This window comes from Lagenorhynchus albirostris, chromosome 20 (assembly GCF_949774975.1).
Source record: "Lagenorhynchus albirostris chromosome 20, mLagAlb1.1, whole genome shotgun sequence".
In the NCBI taxonomy this organism is placed as follows: Eukaryota; Metazoa; Chordata; class Mammalia; order Artiodactyla; family Delphinidae; genus Lagenorhynchus; species Lagenorhynchus albirostris.
This window is the reverse complement of record NC_083114.1, coordinates 12,018,024-12,033,808: the sequence shown is the minus strand read 5'-3', so window position 1 is coordinate 12,033,808 and position 15,785 is coordinate 12,018,024. Positions and strand designations below refer to the sequence as shown.

The 15,785-nt window shown below is 56.4% G+C and overlaps 2 protein-coding genes across 3 annotated transcripts in view; one reads left to right on the top strand and one right to left on the bottom strand.

Moving 5' to 3' along the window:
- Positions 1-11,076, top strand: part of CTNS (cystinosin, lysosomal cystine transporter) — a 21,297-nt gene extending 10,221 nt beyond the window's left edge. Inside the window, exons 6-13 of one of the 2 annotated variants that reach the window (XM_060134871.1) lie at positions 3,493-3,596; positions 3,712-3,843; positions 4,761-4,860; positions 4,951-5,070; positions 6,134-6,304; positions 8,078-8,195; positions 8,456-8,570; positions 8,937-11,076. In XM_060134871.1, coding sequence (XP_059990854.1) covers positions 3,493-3,596; positions 3,712-3,843; positions 4,761-4,860; positions 4,951-5,070; positions 6,134-6,304; positions 8,078-8,195; positions 8,456-8,570; positions 8,937-8,985 — 909 coding nt within the window. In that variant the 3' untranslated portion in view covers positions 8,986-11,076. The remainder of the gene's footprint in view (positions 1-3,492; positions 3,597-3,711; positions 3,844-4,760; positions 4,861-4,950; positions 5,071-6,133; positions 6,305-8,077; positions 8,196-8,455; positions 8,571-8,936) is intronic. The other variant, XM_060134872.1, reaches the window with a different exon arrangement.
- On the bottom strand, positions 10,863-15,785 carry TAX1BP3 (Tax1 binding protein 3). The gene is made up of 4 exons (XM_060134873.1): positions 15,672-15,785; positions 12,615-12,734; positions 12,132-12,209; positions 10,863-11,825 (listed from the first exon to the last, which is right to left on the bottom strand). Exons 1-4 carry the CDS (start codon positions 15,708-15,710, stop codon positions 11,688-11,690), a joined length of 375 nt encoding a protein of 124 aa, XP_059990856.1. The 5' UTR covers positions 15,711-15,785; the 3' UTR covers positions 10,863-11,687.

The window sequence follows — 15,785 nt, the reverse complement described above, 5'->3', positions numbered from 1 at the left end:
AAGTTTGCAAAGCACTGTTCTGAGATCCCATTGGATGAGTGTTATTTCCAAAAACCAGTGCCAGAGGCCCAGAGGCTGTCTGATATAATAGTGATGACTATTTATAGTCTTTATACATTTATCTGTTAATACATACCCTGCTTCCACCTTACCAAGGTTTTGAGCCAATTACCAGTCAACCTGATTTTAAAACAAATCAGTAGGGGGAAAAAAGAAACCAGACAAGATGAACACAGGGATGAAATTGATAGCCGTGAGGCTCAGCATGAGGCCCTGTGTGGTCGTAGAAATGAGCTGCAAATCAGCTCTGAGCCTCCTAGCAAGCAAACAGTATTGACTCATGATCAGATAAAGAGCGTCTACCTAAAGGACCTGAGTGAGAGGGGAGTCTCATCTCATAGACAGGGCCATTTCCCACAACTTCCCCCTCCTGCCCCGGGATATGAGGCCTGCTGCAGGGTAAGAAGCCGTTGGTTCTAAGAGCAGGTTGTGGTATTTAGCCCTCAGAAGTCTGGCTTGATCCACAGATCAAATTTAGACTCTGAGGAAAGGACGCTGATCACTTAGTTTAAGGGCCAAACATCTAAGGGAAAGATTAATCTTTTAAAAATAAGTGAGGGCTTCCCTGGTGGCACAGTGGTTGAGAGTCCGCCTGCCGATGCAGGGGACACGGGTTCGTGCCCCGGTCCGGGAAGATCTCACCTGCCGGAGAGCGGCTGGGCCCGTGAGCCATGGCCGCTGAGCCTGCGCGTCTGGAGCCTGTGCTCCGCAACGGGAGAGGCCACAACAGTGAGAGGCCCGCGTACCGCAAAAAAAATAATAATAAAATAAAAAATTTAAATAAATAAATAAATAAAAATAAGTGAAAATCAAGCATAACATTAAGCCAAAAAAAAAAAAAAAAAAGCCTGGACTGTATGATTAAAGTGCAAACACAGACAAAGCAAATCTATGGTGTTAGAAGAGTGGTTTCCCAACCAGTTTGCAAAGCAGAAATAGAGACACACATGTAGAGAACAAACATGGACACCAAGGGGGGAAAGCGGGGGCGGGGGTGGGGGGATGAATTGCGATCGACATGTACACACTAATATGTATAAAATAGATAACTAATAAGAACTCCTGTACAAATAAATAAATAAATAACTCCTATAGTAAAAAAAAAAAAAAAAATAGTAGTTTCCTTTTGGGATCAGCGGTGACCAAAAGGGAACAGAACACAGCTTCTGGGGTCTGGAAACGTTCCATTTCTTGATCTGGGTGCTGGGTGCACTTTTCTGCACTTATGTTATAGTTCATTTTTTTCTTAAGAATTTAATTTAATTTTATTTATTTGTTTGTTTATTTTTGGCTGCGTTGGGTCTTCACTGCTGTGCACAGGCTTTCCCTAGTTGTGGCGAGCGGGGGCTACTCTTCGTTGTGGTGTGCGGGCTTCTCATTGCGGTGGCTTCTCTTGTTGTGGAGCACGGGCTCTAGGCACGTGGGCTTCAGTAGTTGTGGTGCGCGGGCTCTAGAGCGCAGGCTCAGTACTTGCGGTGAACGGCCTTAGTTGCTCCATGGCATGTGGGACTTCCCGGACCAAGGTTTGAACCCGTGTCCCCCACGTTAGCAGGTTCTTAACCACTGCGCCACCAGGGAAGTCCCTAGTTCAATTTTTTTATTTTTATTTTTTTTAGCGTAATGGTGGCAGATCCATTTGTAGAATGACCTATCTGGGCACCAACCCACTCTTCCAGGTTTATGCCTCCTTGACCCATCCCTTTCTCTAACTACTCCTGTCTACTCCCTGTGCCTTTGGAAACCACTGGGTAGAACTTGGGGGTCAGGCAGGCGGTCTAGGAGCCTACGCTGTGAACCACAGGTGAGGTACATCACCCCAACACATCTCAGTTTCCTCATCTGTGAACAGAAGGTTAATAATGTCTCCTTGACAGGGCTGTGAGGATTAAAAGCAGTAGCAAGTATGAAATGTCTAGGATTGCAGCTGGCTCACAGAAAGAAAGCGCTCAGAAAAAAGATAGCAATAAATTTTGCTGTGGACCTAAAACTGCTCTAAAAGATAAAGTTTATTGATTAAAAAAATTAAAAGCAGGACTTCCCTGGTGGCACAGTGGTTAGGAATCCACCTGCCAATGCAGGGGACACAGGTTCGAGCCCTGGTCCGAGAAGATCCCACATGCCACAGAGCAACTAAGCCCACGTGCCACAACTACTGAAGCCTGCACGCCTAGAACCCGTGCTCTGCAACAAGAGAAGCCACCACAGTGAGAAGGCCGTCGACACAACTAGAGAAAGCCCACGTCCAGCAACGAAGACCCAACGCAGCCAAAAATAAAAATTAATAAAAAAATTAAAAGCAGTTGTTATGATTTCATTCTGCCTTGTATCAGTTAATTTCCAATTGGAAGATTTTCCTCTTACCTAGTTCTACAAGGGACCTGATGGCCACTTAGAAATATGCAAACAACAGTTGCCAGGAAAATCTGCTAAAAATAAGAACAAATGAGGATGGGAAAGTAAAAGAGCCAAGAGTAGTACATGTCATGAAGACGTAGCTCACGAGACATTGGCCACGAACTGGATCCCAGGCTTTGCAGCAGCCACTTACACCGTTTCAATTGTCCTGCCAAAGCCCCCTGATTTCTGGGGATAAGAGCAGAAAGACAGTGTTCAAGGGTCCCCGAAGAAGCCACTGCCATCCAGTGAGCCGCATCCTCACGGTGCCCACAACATGGCTGGAAGGCGGGGCCTGAAGCGTCATCCAGGGAAAAAGAGATGGGGGACAGTGTGGTTCAGTAAAGGTATCATCCCCCTCCCTGCCACACTCGGGATTTGAGAGCATCAGGAAGCATGATTGGGAGGTCAGAAGTTGCAGGTAGGCCTCCAAGTACTGTTTCTTGGAGCAGAGCTTTCTATGAATATTGGGCAGAAATGAGGGTAAGGATGTTCTCCCTGCCGGGCGTCTGGTGTGTGCACCTCTTCTGTTTGTCGCTTGGCAGCCAGGCTGGGCGTGGGGCAGACATCCCTCTGTGGATCTGGAAGAGCCGTCCGTAGTAACGGAAGTAGAGGTAATAGCAGTCATCGTAGGGTAGTAGTGATGGTAACCACTTCACAGCTTGCTGCGTGTCAGGCTCGGTGCCGTAAGCTTTATGGACATTATGTCGTTCAGAGCAGCCCTGTAAGGTAGACACTTGTGTTCCCCTTTTACAGATAAGCAAACCGAGATCAGAGCTCAAATAGCTTGCCCGAGATCGAATGGCTAGTGAGACGAAGAGGGCCCTCCCACCATCCCTCAGAGATAAGCCAGGGGAGTCTGACGCTGATGTATGGGGGTTCCAGCTGGCCGATTAGTCCAACATTTCTCCCTACTGTTAGGAAGCTCCTAGAAGGCAGGGGCTGTGTGTGACCTGTCCCTCCATTCCCTAGTGCATGGCCTGGAGCTGGGGTCCCAATAACTACGGGGCGCTGGACCTGATTCAGTTTTCCTAACAGGTTGTGGTCCCTCCCGGCGTGACAAATTCCTCTTTTCAAGTGACGTCTCAAAATGTTGGACAAGTTGCCACTTATCTGCACGGAAATCACTCCAACCAGACCAGGTAGGCTGGCCTCTGCCCGTGTGGGCCCTAAATGATGAGAGGGGGTGGCGCTGGCACGTGGGGTTTCCTCCGGAAGTCCAGCCCCAGCTCATCCTGGTCCCCACATTCTCTCCAGCCCAAGGATACTCTTCTCCGTGATCCACAGCAATGTCGTCAGCATCATAAACCAGGTGATCGGCTGGATCTACTTTGTGGCCTGGTCCGTCTCCTTCTACCCGCAGGGGATCGCCAACTGGAGGCGGAAGAGGTAACCCACGGAGCTTCACGTGCAGCTTCACCTGGGGCCGGCAGGGTGGGTGTTCCAACGAGGCTGTGGGCAGCCTGGGTTCTGACTTACCCCTCTGCTCTTCTTTTTTCCTGTCCTTTCTTAAAAGTGGTCTGATGTGAAAGTTCTAAGCGCCTGTGTAGGACTTGCAGTGCTGGGCATTTGGTCTCTTGTGCAATTCAGGCCCTCCCTGCGAAAGCAACAAAATGGGGCTTCTCAGTGGAAGTGGAGAATGGGCTGGGTGGGAGGAGCCCACCTGAATCTGCTGGGCTCCTGGTCCACGGAGCCCTGGAGGAATTAGTGTCAAGTTGTGCCCCAGTGCAGGAGTTGGATCCTTCGGCCTCAGAGACGAAAACCGGCCCACCTTGATTTTAAAGACAAGGGCCCAGGGCTTCCCTGGTGGCTCAGTGGTTGAAAGTCCGCCTGCCGATGCAGGGGACACAGGTTCGTGCCCCAGTCCGGGAGGATCCCACATGCCGTGGAGCGGCTGGGCCCGTGAGCCATGGCCGCTGGGCCTGCGCCTCCAGAGCCTGTGCTCCGCAACGGGAGAGGCCACAACAGTGAGAGGCCTGCGTACCGCAAAAAAAGACAAGGGCCCAGGCGTCATGCACCAAGGACACCTAGGCCACCAAGGAACGTGGGCCTCTGAGGGGCTGCTGAGCTGGGAACCAGGGAGGGGGGCGCTTCCTCTCTGCAGGAAGCCTCCAGACAATCCCAGGAGGGTGGGGTTCGGTGGCATTGGGGGTGGCATGGAAAGGGACCTGAGGACTGTGCTCTCCTTGAGGGAGCCAGGCCCTCCTTCCTGTGTGCTGGGAGCTCTGTCCCCTCCAGCCCCCGGCGGCCCCCAGTCTCACCCCCTGCTCTGCTTTGTCTCCCCGTCCCCCCGCCCCCCTCCTCAGTGTCGTGGGTCTGAGCTTTGACTTCGTGGCCCTGAACCTGATGGGCTTCGTGGCCTACAGCGTGTTCAACATCGGCCTCTTCTGGGTGCCCTCCATCAAGGTACGGCCCTGCTCACCCCCGCAGCCCAGTCCAAGCTGTCCGGTGGTCTGGCCACCCCTCACCCCCCAGCTTCTCCCCACTCCCAAACAGGAGCAGTTTCTCCTCAAATACCCCAATGGCGTGAACCCCGTGGACATTAATGACGTCTTCTTCAGCCTGCACGCGGTCGCCCTCACCCTGGTTATCGTGGTGCAGTGCTTCCTGTACGAGGTGAGCAGTGACCCTGGCACCCGCCGCAGCCTGCGCTGCCCAGGCCAACACCCGGCAGCACCTGCTGCCCATAGCTGCCGTTTTACAGGAGACATGGAAACCCCCAGAAGGGAAATGTGTCCGTTCACTCACATCTGCTGGCCTATTATCCAGACCCCATTGCTGGGCACAGGGAACACCCCGTAAGCCCAAGTCCTCAGGCCGCCCCAGGTCTGGGGTGAGGGACACAGACAGAGACAGTGATGACCCAGCAGGCTGAGAGCTGAGCGGGCAGGGAGAGCACAGGTAGCTCGTGGGCCCCACGACTCAGCCAGGGAGGAGGGGGAAAGAGGGCACTGAGTTGTGGTCCGAGGGATGAGTGAAGTTCCCATGGTGATGCGGAAGAGGGCCAGGGTGGGGCACCCCAGCCGGCGGACAGAACTGTGAAGGCCAGGGAGCAGCGAGAGGGACTGCGAGCAGATGGGGTGGCCAGGGTGGCGGTGGAGGGAGCAGGAGAGGCCCTGGGGGGGCTCTGGGGGCCGGGCTGAGGAGCCCGGGCACAGCCGTGCTGCTGGAGGGCCGTCTGCTGTCTCAGCAGGGAAGGACATCGTGAGTTAGTGCGTATTTCAGGGCATCGCTGATGCTACTGTTTCCTTTCACTTCCCTGTGGGTGCACCACTTCCCTTGGGGAGTTCTCTTCCCACACACAAGGCCGGCCAGAGCTGCTTGGCCCCCACCTTCACGAATCTTCTAGGTTTTCTTACCCTTTGCTGAGAAGGTTAGATGAGGGAGGCCTGCTTTTGGGAAAGAGATTCCAGAGCCAATCAGGCTCCCTGGGGTCATGGAAGGAGCCTGGGCCGAGATGAGGTGCCAGGCCTCCAGCGTGATGGGGGCCATGTCCCTAGCACCCTTCACTCCTGGTGGGCTCTGAGAGGGACCCCGCTCTGCAACATGGGAACAGGAAGCAAACGGGCTCTTCAGGTCCAAGAGGAGGGAACCAGAGACCCTGATAGTGACAAGGTGCAGTTGGTGCTGGGCTCTCTGCACCCCGCCCATCCCTTCCCCTGCCCTGTCTCATCCTCAGCGAGGCAACCAGCGGGTGTCCTGGCTGGCCGTCGGCTTCCTCGTGCTCTCCTGGCTCTTCACACTCATCACCCTGATCATGGCCGCGGTCAGGGCCACCACGTGGCTGCAGTTTCTCTTCTGCTTCTCCTACATCAAGCTGGCAGTGACGCTGGTCAAGTATTTTCCACAGGTACCTCCAGGGTCTGCCCGCCTTTTCCACAGGTACCTCCAGGGTCTGGCCGTTAGCGTGAGGGATGAGACACAGACCCTGGACCCGGCTCCCTTGGGGCAGCTTCTGGCCGGGGTGAGATGTGGATGGAAAGCTACAGGGAGGAGGCCGGCAAGCCCAGCAGGAGTGGGGCCTCACAGAAAACCGGCTGTGACCAGTACCTGCTCTTCCCAGGGGCCGGGAATCCCACGGGGAAGTCAGTGGCCGCTTCTTTGACTCATGCTCAGCTCTGAGAGTCAAGGGTTGTACAAGTCACTCCCATCTCTCTCCAGCCCCACCTTTCTAATGACTTCAGCTTTGCCCCCCCACCCTACCACCACCACCCGTTACCACCAACTGATGACCCTGATGGGCCACAGCAGGGTACCAGGAAGATGAGGTGTGGGGGGGAACCCGCCACCATTCAGGGTCCTCGTTGTGAGCCCTCAGCACCCTCCCTCGAGCACTCAAACAGTCTTCTTCAGAGCTGGGTCAGACACAGCCTAAGAGTCAAACACAGCTTGCCCCACAGGCGGAATGGCCCGGGAGAGGGTCAGGTGTAGAAGAACTGCTAACTGCAGGCTGAATCTAGGCCCTGGCCTTTAACTCGCCTTCCCAGCACAGGGAACCTTGTGTTCCGTGGGCCCAGGAAGGAGAGCATTTTGGCCAGGGTCAGGGTTAGTACCCTGGAGGGCATGGAAACAGAGCCATCCGCTTAAGGATGAGCAGGACTCCGTTCTGTGGACAAGAGAGAAGGGGTGCTCCAGGCCGGGGCAGCCTGCACAAAGGCACAGGCACAGAAGACCCTGCCGGCGGAGCACTGTGAAGCTAGGAAGGCAGGACCAGGTCCCAGGGCGCTTGGGAAGGTGGCTTCAGAGTCGGGGGATGGTTTTGGGGGAAGTGGGGCCTCAGTCCCTGAGCGTGGGGAGGCTTGGGCCTGGGAAACCTGGGAGGCAGGAGCCCCAGTTAGAGATGTTTGGAACCGTCCAGGACTGGAGAGGTGGCAGCAAATACAGAAGAGGGTGGGAGAGGGCAAAGAAGGGGAACTGACAGGTGGCTAACTGGGAGAAGACCACTACAGAGGCCAAGCCGTCCCCCTGGGTGGTGGGAAGGGAGGTCAACGGTCAGAGAAGCCCAGAGGGCACTGGCAGCAGGAAGAGGGGCGATGTGCAAGTGGGCTGGACCTGGGAAGCCCGAGGTGGAGGCCCTAGAGCCCAACCAGGGCTGAGGAGGGAGTTAAGTCCACTCTGCAGATGGGGAGACTAAGGCTGGGAGAACTCAAGTCACTCTGCAAGGGTAACATAGCTCCTCCGATGGTGGAGCTGGGATTCCAAACCAGGCCATCAGACTCCCAGGCCATGTTCATAAGCTCAACATGAATCCAGTCCAGGCTGAGTTTGGGGAGACTCTCCATTTGAAGGTGAGTAGAAAAATCAGAGTTGCTGGGAAGCCAGGATAAGGAGGGCTGAAGAAGATGGAGAGGCAGAAGCTCCCCATCCCTCTGCCGGAGTTTGGGAGGTGCAAGGGAAGGAGGAGGAGGGCTGTTTGCTGAGCACGCAGAGGAGACCCCAGGACCCGCCCAAACCGTGCCCTCAGTCGAGGCTTGTCGGAGCCCAAAGGTCACTGTTTTTGGAGCTGAGGTCCAAGCGCATGAGTGGGAGGAATGAGAGCCGCTCTTGTTTGGAGCGCGGTCACGAAGTGCAGGAGGCCGCCACTCAGCCCCCTCACCGCCCTCCATCTGTCTGTCCGGCCCAGGCCTACTTGAACTTTTACTACAAAAGCACCGAGGGCTGGAGCATTGGCAACGTGCTTCTGGACTTCACTGGGGGCAGCTTCAGCCTCCTGCAGATGTTCCTCCAGTCCTACAACAACGGTGAGTCAGCCGGCAGGCAGCTAGAGGCACAGGGCGGGGCCAGGCTTCCTGGAAACCACCCCTCCCCCACGCGGGGAATCCTAGCCAGTCCCAGCCCCCAAGGTGAGGCTTACCTCCGGCTTTGGCAGCTAGAGGATTTGTGGTTTCCTGGGCAGATGAGCACCCCGCCCCCCCACCCCCACAGCCCCACGTGCTCCAGCTGCTTCAGGGGCTGCCAACCTAAAACCAAAACCAATCCCATCCCTTCTGGCTGCTAACAGACCAGTGGACGCTGATCTTTGGAGACCCGACCAAGTTTGGCCTCGGCATCTTGTCCATCTTCTTCGATGTTGTCTTCTTCATCCAGCATTTCTGCTTGTACAGAAAGAAACCAGGGTATGACCAGCTGAACTAGCTCCCAGGGACCCAGCGGAAACAGCCCAGGCCCTGGGCCCTGGTGGGCAAGTTTCCACCAGGAAGGCTGAAAAAGCCGTCTGGAGTGCCGGGCTGGCTCCATGCGGAGAAGCACTCTTCCTCAGGGCCAAACTCCTTGAACTTGAACCAGCCTGCTTTCGTCCAGGACTCTTACAGGCCAGGGAGGAACCTACCTCTGGGATAGGCACCTGACTGTGTGCCGAGATTAATGGCCAGACCACTGGCGGCCCCTCCCAGACTCCCCAGAGGTCTCAGCCCCTCCCAGGCCTTGCTGGCCAGGCATCTGGCCCTCCTGCATCTTGATGCTGCATCTCTATTTTCTTCAAGGCTTCAGGCAGCACGCAGGGCTTCTGGCAGCCGTCCCAGGCAGGATTGAGCACTGAGCTTGGAGCCAAAGGCCTGGCCCCAAGCAACGAGTGTTTCTGGAAGCAGCTTGAAGGACTGACCTTGCAGCTGGGAGAGCCAAGGGTGCTTTGCTGCCACTGCTGTGTTCAGAGACCAAGCAGCCCGGTGCCGTGGCCAATAGACCTGAGGTGCTGGTGCTGGTGGCAGGGGGGCTAGGACTTTGGGGTTAGGCCTTGGGTACCTCCTCTGAAGGCTGCATTCTCTGAGCGCTCACTGTCCTGACACTCAATTCTACGTAAACCCACTTTCACGACTGCAGTCACAGGTGGCCCAGGCCAGGCTCTGGTAAAGAAACAGTATTTCTGAGCCTTGAGGTACCCAACAGATTGGTTCAGAACCAGGCTCACATCCAACACTCTCTGGATCCTTATCACACTAACGACCCTTTTGGATTTTTCAAAGGGATGTTTTGGAAGTGAGTGGCTTACCTTCTGCTGCTGCTGCCTACCTCCACTTACCCATAGTCAGGCCCCAAGCCCCTCCAACTGCTCCTTACCCTGAGTCTGGAGTACAGGACACACACACACACCAGTCAGTGCCTTAGACGCCTGTTAGACTTGCCAGGTGGTGAAAACAGCTCCCCTGACGGGGAGGGCAGGCCCCCTTCCCTCCCCAGACCCCTACCTGAGACTCACCAATTTGTGGCTATTCAGGAGCCTCAGATAAGGACTTAAGACCAACTTACACAATCCTTATGGGCCCACCCTGATCCCAAAGGCCCTCCTTTCCCACTCCAAGCAGTTGTCCTTCCTTTGGAGGAGGGGAGGGGAGGGGAGGGTCCCAGGACGTGCCTTGTACGTGCCATGAGCTTGTCAGTCCACTCTCGTAGTTGTTAACCACGAGATCAACATGAGGGGCTTCTGTCCTTAATTAAACCTGATTCATTTCCTCTGCACACTGAGCATTTGCCAGATGCAGGAGGCAGGGGTATTGGCTTCAGAACCAAGTCCTTGGGGCTTAGGGAGACAGCCTCAGTCACTCGTGTAAGGAAATGTGTGGGATTTTGAAGTTTGCCGATTCCAAGGTGGCTGCGTGCCGACCCGGCATTTCATCAGGGGAGCTCTGTTGGGTGGCACAAGATGCTTACCTGCTCAGGGCCAGGTAGGTCCCGCAGGGACCCTGTCTGCATTACCAAGGGCACGGCACTCAGGCTGTGGTTGTGAGCATGGGTTGGATGAGGTCTTTAAGGGCACGTGGGGGAAGGGTGGGGGCGGAAGTCTTCCAGATCGTCTAGCCAGGTATAAGTATCAAAGAACTTAGGATCTTGTTTCCCTAAAGCAGAAACTGCAGCCTGACCAAGCCCACACGCGTGTTTTATTTGGGCCACCCAGTCTGTGATTGGGTACCACACTTTAAAGGTGGGAGATTGCAAAAATCTGACTTGGCAGTGCTAGGTGGGTCCATGAGTGGCAACAATTCCCACAGCTGGTAATGCAGCCAGTGCTGGGCCAAGCAAAGGCCTCAGTGCTCCCCAGCTCCCCCCCATCTCCTCAGGTCATAGCCCCTGGAAACATTTGGGGCTGCATCTCTGGCTGTGCTAAACTGAATGCTCTTAAGAGTCTTAGGGGGTGGATGTTCTCCCTTGGTGTCCATGAGGTCCCTCCCCAATAGGAGCTGAGGCTAGGTTACGCGAGGGAAGTTGGGGGTTCCTGGCCCAGTTCCAGTTAAGGTACTCCCAGACGTTCCCACGCGGGCGGCCCTGGGCAAGCACAGCGTCAGTGGCCTTGGGGATAGTTGGGCTTTGTCCAGAGCAGCAGGGGCCAAGTCAGCCAGCCTCACAACCAAAGCTCTCTCACAATTCATCCCCAAATATCCCTACCTCATGTCTCAGCAAAGACCTCTGATGAATGAATTCCAGCACTGTTTATTGGGCACAAGACGTGGGGTGGCTTCCTACTGCCCCATTTCCACAGTAACCAAAGCAAGGCTGGTTCCCTTGCTAAGAGTAATTCCCAGATGTGAATTAGCCGAATTCGAAAGTTGAACGGGCATCTTCAAAGAGTACGATAAAAACACTTTGTATCAAAGTTGTGATTAAAAAAATACAAACGTTAAACTCAAAGGCATAGAGGAAAATGGCAATCCTGAGAACTGCCCTGAAATGTCAGCCTCAAAGCTCATCTGAATCCTGTAAGTAGGTGAACCCTGGGGAGGCCCGCACCCCTTGGGGGGCGGGAGTGCAACGGGGTGAGCCGCGAGCCTGCCTGGCTTCCATCCGGACAAACCTTCATAGTGTCTCTGGTAGTGAGTCGAATCCCCGCTGGGAAACACAGGGAAAAGGATGGGGCACAGGTACTGCAGAGCCAAGACACGGGGGGCAGTGCCCAGTGTTTCCCAGCTACATGGTGTTCTCAGGAAGGGGGGCCCCCTGCTTGCCTGCTGTGGCCCGGCAGCAGGGTCTGGGGGCCAAGCCTTGGTCACAGATTGGGGACTGACTCCATCTCGGCTCCAGGCCCTTGTTTCCAATCCTCAGTGTCCAAGGGAGAGAGCTGGTCCCAGAGCTTCGGGCCCATGGTGGGAGAGGGGAAGGCAGGTCAGGCCTCTGGGACCAGCTCTTGCCCTTCTAGGCGGGGGCCCAGCAACGAGCAGAAGCCAGGACGAGGGGCAGACAGAGCGTGGAAGTAGTGTCGCTGTACAAAGGGCGGGCAGGCATGAGTCGGGCCCTGGCGGCTGCTAGGACAGCATGGACTGCTGTACGGCCTTCTGCAGTGACTGCCGCGTCACCAGCAGACGCACCACCTCCTCCGAGCGCTTGGTGAGCCGCTTCCGGGCCTGGTCGTGTGTGACCATGGTCATGTCCCAGCCGTTCACCTGGCCCAGGGAGAGAACACAGCCCACCTCAGCTTGCCACCTTCTGGGATCTGAAAGTAGGACGGGCTTTGGGAGGCCTGGGTCTCCCGAGCTGACGTGCCCGGGCTGGGGGATGCCAAGCACCTCTCACACGCACACACAGCGGAGAGCCAGCTTCCTCTGGGGGCGACGTCAGTATGGGCTCCAAAACGACTTCAGTGATTCTCCCAGGTGCCCGGGGAGGCAGGCAGGGGCAGCCCCGCCACCCGCAAGTGCTTTAGACCCTCTGGCCCAAACCTTGTTTTCCTCCTTTGGGACATCTGTTACCTGCATGATCTTGTCCCCAATCTGCAGCCCAGCAATTTCCGCAGGGCCTCCTTCGGATACCCGTGTGACGTAAATGCCCTGGAAAGAGACAGCCCAAGTCAAGCACTGGGGTCACTGCACTGGCCTCTTATCCACAGAGCAAAGCCCAGCATGGCATACTCCTAGCCGTCTGTCTGTCCCGCACCCAGTATCCCCCAGCACAAGCTGTGTCGAACAGCCAAGGGGGAAGTAGAACAGCCCCATGGATGCTACAGCCCCTGCTGCTAGCCTCCTGGGCTCTGTCTGAGCAGGGCTTCCTAGTGCTGGGAGGGCTGGGAGGCCCACCCCTACTTATTCCCACCAGATCATTTCTTGGACCTTCTTAGAGAGGACCGTTTGAGAGAGATGAGGTCTGCTCCTTCCACAAAAGCCCAGGAAGCAGAGACCTACCATCTCAGGCCTCTGTGCCCCACAGAGAGGTCCCCAGACCCTAGTCTTCCTCACCTTGTCCGTCTTATCTTCTGAGAAAGGATTCTGGGAGGGATCCTGGTCAATTCCACCTCCAATGCTGAAGCCCAGGATTAAGTTCTCACCTTGACGCAACTTGTGAATTTCAACTCTTTGCTGGCAAAGATAAAAAATGAGTTGGGGATGAGTGGGTATGGAGAGCAAATGTGGTCTGTGTCCCCTGCAGCAGCCTCAGGCTCAGAGCCATGCCACGGGGGTGGGGCCCAGGGCCTCCTTCAGGAATCCAGCTGGTCACCAGCCTGGCAGGCTGGGGGGTTGAGACTCATAACTCAGCCACATCAACCCACCCACACAACCCTCAGTCCCAACCTCTCCCAGCTTCCTCTGTCTCAGGCACCAGCCTTCTCAACACATGCTAAGCCCCTCCTGGCCCAAGAGCCAGGGTGCTTTGGCTGCTCTGAAGAAGGGCCTATGTCCCAGGGGAGGGGCCACACAGGGCAGGCACACGGATTGCTGAGGCAGCCCTGTCAAGGGCAAGCCCGGAGATGCTCGGGAAAAGCAGAGATCAAACTTGCACAGAAAGGAGGAAGGCTGTCATGGCCAAAGGAACAGGAGCAGAGGCTTGAAGGTGCCATGGATACATGTCCATGAGACCGGAGTGTACAGCGCAGGACCGGAACTGGGAGGTGAGATGAGGCTGAGCCCAGGTCAGGAAGGCTGGGGAGTGCAGGCCCAGGAGACTGACCCAGAGGGAGGGGGTGTCTCCCTAAGCCCCAGGCCCTGCTCTTGTGCAGTGGAGGAGGTGGAGGAGGTGCCTAGGGCTCTCCCACCATACTCTGAGGTTGTGGGCCCCATCTGTGCCAAGCTGCTTTCAAAGACCTCAGCAGCCACCCTCCAGTCCCCAGATGCTGGGAGCCAGACCGACTGCCCCACCCCAAAAGTTGACAGTTTTAACAGAAAGAAGAAAAACACAAAGCAAAAGGTGACTTGATCTGGACTTGAGGGGCTTCACAAAGGAGCACCAGGCATTGGGCTGACCAGGATTTTGGCCACCTGACCTTGATTCTAGGCCCACTGGAGCTCTCAGAAATTGGGGAGTAGGGCTGGAGTCGGGCCTGATGGTAGATCATGGTCAGGTGTGATGCTAGAATGACCACTCAGGCAGTCGGTACGGGAACAGATGTCTCACAGAGGTGGTATGTGGAGGCCAGGGGACATGAGCTACTTAGGAAGTGAGATCAACAGGCTCCAGACTGTTCATGGCCGAAAGGAGCCAAGGCGAGCTCCTGGCTGGCCACCTGGCCTGGCTGAACACAACCATCTCCCAGATGGGGACCCGAGATGAGAAGGAGCATGTTGAGCTGGAGAGCCAGGAGCCATCCAGGCAGGTGTCCAGAGGGTAGACAGGCCTATGGAGCCAGAGTTCAGAGGAGAGGCCAAAATGATTTTAACATTCTCAAAATGTTAACTACATGGGAGAGGGCACAGGGTAGGAAGGAGCTTCTTCCACCCCCATCCCCGATCCAAGACACAAGAGGGAGAGGCCAGACCCCACCCACCGTATTCAGACATGTTCCTAGTGTGAGAAGAATGGGAAGGTCATGGTCCTAGAGTTTTGAGGAAGGCCCGGGGACCAGTCATGACCTGCAGTAAGGGGGTTGCGGGAAGCGTGACACCTGATGCCCACTGGACCTAGGTCCTCATGTGCAAATGTGTGCGCTCCTCCAGGCCTGCCTCTGCCTCCTCTGACACACACCTTTGCGCACCTTTGACTCACCCTTAAGATCAGAAAGAAGTACAGGGTTTAGGACTGGGAGACAAGGCCCCGTCACTGACTTGCTGGGTGAGGTCAGGCAGGTTACTGCCCCTCTCTGGTTCCCCACCTGCACCCCTTTTTTCCAGCTAAGGAGCAAACATGACCCCTTCTCTCTGGGGCAGCTAGAGAGCTGGAAAAGGCAGGCTGGTGCAGCCAGGGTGAAGCTGAGGACAGCTGTCAGCAGGTCCAACAATGTTTCCTCCTAGCCCAGGCCTGAGCTGGTGCTCTAAGCTGACCCTCACGTGTCAGCTTTATCAGTGGCTCCCTGGTCACGCCACCTGACTGCAGGAGTCCCCAACACGCCCATCTGAGATACTGCAGCCAGTCCCAGGGCCCCAGGACTAGGACTTCCACCTGACCCGTGCCCTACCCAGCAGGCATTTCTTCTCAGAGACCTGGCTCCTTCCTGAGGGCTTCTTCACACGACTGAGCATGACCAGACTTCTCTCTGGGACTCAATTTCCCCACCTTAGCCACAGACTGGGCCTCCAGGCCCCATCCAGCTGTGGCATTGGTATCTGGGTCTAATGTCCCAGCCTCACTTTGCCTATTTTAATAGCACTTGGCACCCAAGACCAGCCAAGGGAGGAGACAGGGGCCTGAGCTGACCCCAAAGGGTCTCCTCAGGCCCCAAGTGCCAGGTAGGGGACCTGGACTTTGCCCCAAGGGCTGGGGTTCCAGGGAACGTTCGGAGCAGGATCGAACCAGTTGTATGAGCCTTCACTCTGGACCGGGCGGCGATGGGTCCGAGAAGGAAAGGCCGCAGGGGAGGGGGGAGGGGCAGCTATGTTGGCCCCGACCACCTCCACCCCGCAAGTCTCCCTCTGGGCGGCGGCGCCGGCTGGAGTGGAGGAAGCACTTCCTCATTCCAGAGGCTGCGACTCATGGACGTCGGGGCCGGCGCCCGCCACCCGCGGCTGCCCGGCTGGGGACACAGATCCGGGAAGTGGGCGCTTTCCCAGACTCCCACAGCAGGGGCCTTTCTCCTCAATCTTCCCTGCCCCGGCCGGCTGAGAGGAGCCCAACGCGGCGGCGTTGGTGCGCGGGGTCTGGCCTCGATCCCGGCTCCTCAGGAGGCGCTTGGGTCCCAGCCATCTCTGCTGCATGGCTGGGTAAGACCGCGGCTCCGCTCCGGCAAAGCGGGAACCGGAGCTCTAGCTGCGGGTTTGCAGGAGACCCGGGCTCGACGCTTTGTCAACGTGTTTGAGGTGTCAGTTTACCTATCTGCAAAGTGGGGTCAAGCCAAGACGAGGAGGAGCCCGCGCGAGACCACTCACCACCACGGCGGTGACCGGCTGGCCCGGGACGTAGGACATCTCGACCCCAATCTGGTTACCAAACACCGCTCAGTGAAGCCCGCAGCGAAAATCCCTAAGGCCTCGCCCTCTCTA